This window comes from Lathyrus oleraceus, chromosome 1 (assembly GCF_024323335.1).
Source record: "Lathyrus oleraceus cultivar Zhongwan6 chromosome 1, CAAS_Psat_ZW6_1.0, whole genome shotgun sequence".
NCBI classification, from domain to species: Eukaryota; Viridiplantae; Streptophyta; class Magnoliopsida; order Fabales; family Fabaceae; genus Lathyrus; species Lathyrus oleraceus.
Window position 1 is genome coordinate 88,606,831 of NC_066579.1, and position 7,596 is coordinate 88,614,426.

A 7,596-nucleotide genomic window follows, 5' to 3' on the forward strand; every position below is an offset into this window, starting at 1 on the left:
CTTATGAAAATATATTTTTTTTAATAAATTGAATATTTTTTTGCGCAACTGAAAGAATTAATTCTCAAATCGAGTGTAAAATGATAAAGAGTAGTGTATTCTATTTATTTTATAAAAGAAAAGGAGTTTATTGAAACAAAAAGTATGTGCGATTTTATACGTTTTTAGACACGAGTATAAGAACCTGGACGAGAAACCAATTACAATTCATAAATGAAAATCACAAACGTTCTTTTTTGTACTTTTTCCCTTTTTTTTTTTACTGGACCAAAATTTGATTTGGCACTGAAAAACTTAATGAATGAAATCATTTTTTAACTAGAACTAAGGAATGAATCATAATATAACATAAATATATATAGATCCAGTTGTTAAAATCAATATAAAATGTAGAATCACAAACTCAAAAAAAATAAAATTGTCAACACTGAACCCAACAATAATCACTTTTAATAGTGAGTTCCTTCATATTGTTTTTCAAGTGCTCCAACAACAACAACTTCATCGTACATGTTAATGGATTCACCTCTGTTGGGATTCCATCATGTTTCACCAAATAGATTCAACAGGAAGATTCTTTTCTGTTTCCTTCTTCTCTTTGTTGCTGTCACAAGTTAGTTCTCTTTTCTTACTCACATTTTTGTGTGTTCATAATTGATTTAGTTTTTTCTATATTTAGTTGATAAGATAATGAATTCAGAACCAGACAAATAAATATTCAGAAAATTACCTGATGAAGTTGAAAAGACAAGATTAACTTGTAATTACAGCAAAGTTTGTTGATTTTTATAGCTGTCTGTTTTAGCTTTTGAATTATTTTAGTGATTCTTCAAGTAGAAATAAGAAAAAGTTGATTTGATAAAAAGGGCTAGGAGGATTCATTGGTAGTTTGATTATTGTTTTAATCCAGTGTATCTGATGCTAATTGCAATTCTTTTCTTTTCTAGTTATTGGACTAGCCGTAAGAGGCGACGTAAATTTCGGGTTATTGAAAGGAGCTGAAAGATATAATGAGGGAAAAACAGACAATAAGGGACAAGTTATTGAATCGGAAATTGGAGTTGTTGCAGCTGACGATGCTCGCTGTTCGGCTGTTGGTGTTTCAATGCTTAGGCTTGGCGGGCATGCTGTTGATGCTGCTGTGGCTGCTGCGTTATGCGTTGGTGTTGTTTTTCAGGCTTCGAGTGGCATAGGAGGTGGTTCTTTCATGGTTGTGAAATCATCTTCTGGCTCTATTGCTCAAGCTTTTGACATGAGAGAAACTGCTCCTATTGCTGCTTCACAGGTTTGAGAATTGAGATTAACTGTTTCTACTAAATCATTGAAGTGAATGAAACTCGTGATTGAAATCTACGAAAATGCAACTTATGTTTGTCTAAATGTTTGACTGTCAAAGCAGAATATGTATCAGAGCAATCCCGAAGCAAAGTTCTTAGGTGCCTTGTCAGTAGGAGTTCCTGGTGAGTTAGCCGGCCTTCATGCAGCGTGGTTGAAACATGGAAGATTGCCATGGAAGACGTTATTCCAACCAGCTATAGAACTTGCGAAAAATGGTTTCGTAGTGTCTGCAACTCTCAGCAATTACATTGCTTCATCTAAAATTAAGATAATGAGTGATCCCGGATTAAGAAATATATACGCACCTAATGGAATTTTGATAAAAGAAGGTGAGATATGTAGTAATGTGGAACTTGGGCAAACCTTAGAGATAGTGGCAGAGGAAGGGATACAAGCTTTCTACAATGGAACCATTGGTGAGAAGTTAGTTAAGGATGTTAGAGAAGTTGGTGGTATTTTAACAATGGAGGATTTACGAAATTACAAGGTGGAAATTACAGATGCAGTGGTTGTGAATGCCATGGGATACACCTTACATGGAATGCCACCTCCTTCAAGTGGAACACTTGGTCTTTCTCTGGTTTGTATATTCATATCGCTTTCATGAGTTTAATTTAATTTAATATCGGTACGATAATATGATACAAATTTGTATGCTTGTATGTTCTAATAGTTAGTACGAACAGGTCCTAAACATCTTGGATAGTTATGGAAGTCTTGATGCTGCAAAGGGGAATTTGGGTCTACATAGAGTAATAGAAGCTTTGAAACATACGTTTGCTATCCGAATGGATTTGGGAGACCCGACCTTTGAAAACGTTAGTGAAACTGTATCCGAAATGCTTTCGCCGTCTTTTGCACAAACTATTCAGCGCCGGATACTTGATAACACTACTTTCCCTCCAGAGTACTATATGGAAAGGTGTGGTTTGAATTTGAATGAAAACTTGAAAACTTTACCTTTAGCAAGATCTGTTGCAAACTAACCGAGTTGTTAATAAAAGTGTATATGAATTGTATGCAGATGGAGCCAACTTAGAGATCACGGAACAAGCCATTTGTGTGTTGTAGATGCTGATAGAAACGCGGTATCATTGACAACATCTGTAAACAGACATTTTGGAGCTGGGATTCGTTCAACGTCAACTGGTATTGTGATCAACGATGAAATGGATGATTTCTCTATACCGACTGATATATCCCCCGGTGAACTACCTCCAGCGCCGACAAATTTTATTGAACCAAACAAAAGGCCACTGTCTTCCATGACTCCTATTATCATCACAAAGGTATTGCTTATTGCTTACATCGCAAGAAATAAATTCTTAATGTTACATGTACATGCATAGAAAATGTGCATGATTCCCGAAGTGACGCGTACACATCAACATCCTTTTGCTATTTTTTTTAAGGACGAACAATTGGTCGGCGTAATCGGAGGAAGCGGTGGAATGAGTATTATTCCAGCAGTGACTCAAGTCTTTCTTAATCATTTCATCTTAGGAATGGAACCTTTAGATGCAGTTCTAAGACCAAGGGTCTATACCAAGGTTCTGACTTTTCTGTATTCAATTAGTTTTTTTATGTATGATGCTCCTAACTAGTATCTAATTTTGATTTTTTTTAATCTCGTGTAGCTATTACCGGATACAGTTTCGTATGAAAACATGACTGCTTATGATGGTGATCACATTGAGCTTTCAGACGAAAGTAGGCTTTTCCTAAAAGAGAGAGGTCATCATCTGCAACCATGTGAAATTAAATCGATTACTCAGCTTATTGTTCATACACCGAAAACACCTATTAACATTCATAGGAAACTTGGTGAAGGCACCAACTCACATTTAAAGCATGGCACTCTAACAGCAGTAAGTGATCCAAGAAAGGGTGGTCGTCCGGCTGCTGTTTAAATTAAATCAGTTAATTCGTTTTTTAACCGGAATGTTTGTCCAGCCATTGTTACAATCTATACATGTACAGTGTTTTGCTTGAAGCTATTGTTGGAAGGAAGAATAGAGTGATTGGAGTAGTGCTTTTGAATGCTCTTTGGAAATGATTGGATACCTGAGTATTCATTTTAAGTTTGTTTCGTAAGTTACTGAAGAAAATTACAAATTCTGAGTATACAACATTGATCTTGCAACAAAACTATTTGCGATGTTCTATATCGGTAGATTTTTCTAATTCTGCAACACTGGCCATACCGATAAAAAAATCAACACGAGCTAACTCGTTGACATAGGTTTTCTTTTTCTCTTGGTTGTTCCTCGGTTAACTCGAGTATCAATTATACATAAAGGATAAATATAGATCACCTAAAGTAGCATGACAGAAACATCTTACTTTTTGTTACCTCTTTAAACACAAAATTAACATGAAATGTACTAAAAGATTATGCAGAGCTATACATCACCACCAATCTTAGTTCTGTCAGCCTCAACCAAATGCTGGCTGTGACATTTTCCGACAGCCCATGGTGGTGGCGCATTATTTGTGAAAAGTGAAAAGAATAAAAACAATTAACTACTTATTCCTCCGATTGCTCAATTGGAAGAATGCTTTCCTTGTAAACTATTACCCGGGTAGGAAAACTACATGTCTCTTCTTCAAGCTTCTCAATCATTTGGGTACGCAAATCAAACAAAACTTTCTATCTTTTGTCAAGAAGAGTATTTCTCTCGTATTTCTCTCTTGGTCCCTCCTCCAATAGGACGTAGAACACAAGACAATGGTCCAACAACAAAGAGTGTAATCTAAGATTCTTTTCTAGCGAGTGATGGAGCACAAGATTGAAGATGAAGAATATGATGGAAGAAGAAAGAAGAGAGAATCTATAACTGAATTATAATTAACTTTTGAAATATAATTGATTTCATTAGAATCTGTTACAACTGAACTTATATATTATCAGAGTCTCTAAATGAAACTCAAATTCAGACTCTAAATGCAAATAAAAATGAATTATAATTAATAATATCCCTTAATTCATATTCAACTAACTAAAATCAATAACACCAATCACATCCCTCAAATGGATAAAGTGTTTAGTATTGATTTTTTTGTTTAGAACATCTGCCAGCTGCTTTTAAAAAATGGAACCTCCCAGATACTTGAAAAAATATCCAGAAGTATTTATTCTGTTAACTCTGTCTCCACACCAATCAGAGTATGAATAACATATCATCTTTGAATCAGATTCAACATCAGAAAGGAACAAAACTTCATACCCAGAGTCCCCTTAATATACCTCAGTATCCTGACACCAACTTGGTAATGTGGCCACTTTGATTTGTTCATAAACCTACTCATCATTCTAATTGCATAACAGATGTCATATATGGTATTATAGAGATATCTCATTAAGCCTACCAACTGTTTAAAAAGTATAGTATCTACATCATCAACCTCAACATTAGAATCCAACTTGTGATTTGTGTCAGCATGTGTAATTGAAAACTTGCAATTTATTAGCTCAAAACTCTCCAGAAGCTCAAGTTCATACTTCAGCTGATGCAAGATTATACCCTTATCAGAGTACAAAATATCCATTCCTAGAAAATATACCATATTTCCAAGACCAGTCATCTCAAACTCATTCATAAACATTTTTTTGAATTTAGCTATCTCATATGAACATCTCCCTATTAGCAATATGTCATCAACATAGAGACACACCAGAATCATAATGCTATCAAATGTATGTTAAACATAAACACCATACTCCATCTCACATTTTATGAATCCTTGAAGCTTGAAAAATGAATCAATTTTCCTATTCCAGGCTCTAAAAATTTATTTCAGTCCATATGAGGCTTTATGCAACTTGTACACCATCCCTTCCTGATTCTTTTTCACAAATCCAAGAGGTTGTGGTACATATACTTCCTCTCGTAAAGGACCATTCATAAATGCATATTTCACATCTAAATGCATCAGACGCCAATTTCTATTAGCAACTATAGCAATCACCAGTATGATTGCTTCATGTCTAGCTACAGGTGCAAACAACTCAAAGTAATCTAATCCATATTTCTGTAGAAATCCTCTGGCTACTAACTTTTTTTGTGTGTTTGGAAATTGATCCATCTGAATTTAGTGTCAATTTGTAAACTCATCTCACACTGATGGTTTTCTTGTTCTTTGAAAGCCCAGTCAAATCACAAGTCTTGTTTCTTTCTATAGCCTCAAGTTTTTCTTTCATGGTCTTCAGCCATCCTTTTTCTTGAGAGCTTCTTCATTATTTACTGGTTCAGGGTCTACCAACATGGCACACTGAATGACCTTCCCTTCAGAGTCTATCTCAATATCTTGCAACATGTCAAACTCTGCAAATCTTCTTGGTATTTTTTTGATTCTTTGTAGTCTCTAAACTTGTTCAGGATCTTCTTCAGATGCTGGAACAATATCAGATGTTGTACTACCTTTAGAGTTTGGTCCACCTTCAAAGGAATGACCACCTTCATAGGCATGATTACCACCAGAGTCTGGATCATCATCAGAATTTGGATTAGAATCAGATTCACCTTCAGAGTCAGACTCACCTTCAGTATCAGAATCACCTTCAGACTCTGACTGATCTTCAGAGACAGATTCTCCTTCAGAGTCTGAAATATCTTCAAAAGTTAACTCATATGTTAACTCTGCACCAGAGTTGGATTAAGACTTGTTCCAATCCCATATTTTTTATTCTTTCACAATGACATCTCTGTTGAATTCAACTTTGTTAGTAACAGGACAATAGAGCTTATAAGCACTTGTATTATGGTACCCTACAAGTAACATGACTCTACTTCTGTCATCCAACTTCCTTCCCTTTAGCATATGGTACATGTTTATAACAAACAGAACAAAACACCTTCAAATGGATCATACTTTATTTTTCTCCAGTCCACTTATCAAAAGGAATAATTTCCTTCAGCTTCTTAGTTGGACATTTGTTGAGCACATATGTTGCAGTGGCAACAACTTCTCCCCACAAGGTGTGATGGATCTTTTTCTCGTTCAACATGCTCCTTGTTATATCAAGCAAAGTTATGTTTCTTCTTTTAGAAAGACCGTTGTGCTAAAGAATGTATGGAGCAGTAACCTCATGCTTAACTTCATTCTCCTCACAATATTTCTTGAACTCTATAAAGTTGTACTCACCTCCACCATCAATTTTGAGAATTTTCAGCTTCTAACCACTTTATTTTTCATCATTCACCTTGAACTTCCGAAACTCGGCAAACACCTCATGCTTAAACTTGATAAGTGTTACCCATGTCATTCTTGTGAACTCATCCACAAATGACACAAAGTACTTGTGTCCTCTAAGTGAAGGTACTTCAAATGGCCCACACACATCAGAATGCACTACTTCTAAAACATGTTTTGCTCTTGGAGCTACTTCTGATGCAAATGGAAATCTAGTTTGCTTACTTTTCATGTATATATCACATGAATTCTCAGGCTTCAAAATCTTAGGAATATCATATACCAACTTCTTAGAACTTAGATGCTCTAAGCTTTTGAAGTTAAGATGCCCAAATCTCTTATGCCACAATTCACTATCACCTTCAGCACCTTCTGCACTAAGACATTTAGTTTCAGTTGTTTCCACATTCACTTTAAATTTATGTTGCTTCCCTATTTAGCTGAATAATCAGCTTTTGATCAGAACCATACAATTTCAAGAGGTTGTCCTTCATAGTAACTGAGAAACATTTCTCAATTAGCTGACATACACTCATCAGATTGGTCTTCATGTTAGGAACATACGAAACATACTTGATTAAAATAGTTTTTCCATTATTCACTCTAACCTAGACATTTCTCGTTCCTTCAGCATTCAGATACTTATTATCAGCACATCTGATTTTTGTCCTCTTTCTAGAGTCAAAATTAATCAGCCATTGTTTGTTTCCAGTTAAGTGATTTGAGTAGACATTGTCCATATCCCACCAGTCTACCAAATATCCACCATCAGATTCAGAAGCCATCAATAACACAGGTTCATCATCAAAATCTCCTTTGACTATGTTTTCTTCTTCTGATTTCCTTTCCTTGTTTGACCAATGATCAACAGCAAAGTGGCCAAACTTCTTATAACAGTGGCATTGAACCTTCTTCTTGTCAAATTTATCCTTTCCCTTCTGATGCTTCTTCTCATCAGAGTTGGAAACTTCTGACTTCTGATAACCACCACCATGTCTCTTATTATCCTCTGACAAAGACTGATTCTATTTCTTCTTACCAAAAGATGCTTTCAGAGTCTGCTCT

At 35.3% G+C, this 7,596-nt stretch overlaps 1 protein-coding gene across 1 annotated transcript; it reads left to right on the plus strand.

Annotated features, from left to right (window-relative positions):
- Positions 1-290: 290 nt before the first annotated feature.
- Positions 291-3,503, plus strand: LOC127118014 (glutathione hydrolase 3). Its single transcript, XM_051048149.1, has 7 exons — positions 291-613; positions 948-1,285; positions 1,400-1,918; positions 2,025-2,260; positions 2,363-2,627; positions 2,751-2,888; positions 2,976-3,503. Exons 1-7 carry the CDS (start codon positions 511-513, stop codon positions 3,246-3,248), a joined length of 1,872 nt encoding a protein of 623 aa, XP_050904106.1. The 5' UTR covers positions 291-510; the 3' UTR covers positions 3,249-3,503.
- The last annotated feature ends 4,093 nt before the right edge of the window (positions 3,504-7,596 follow it).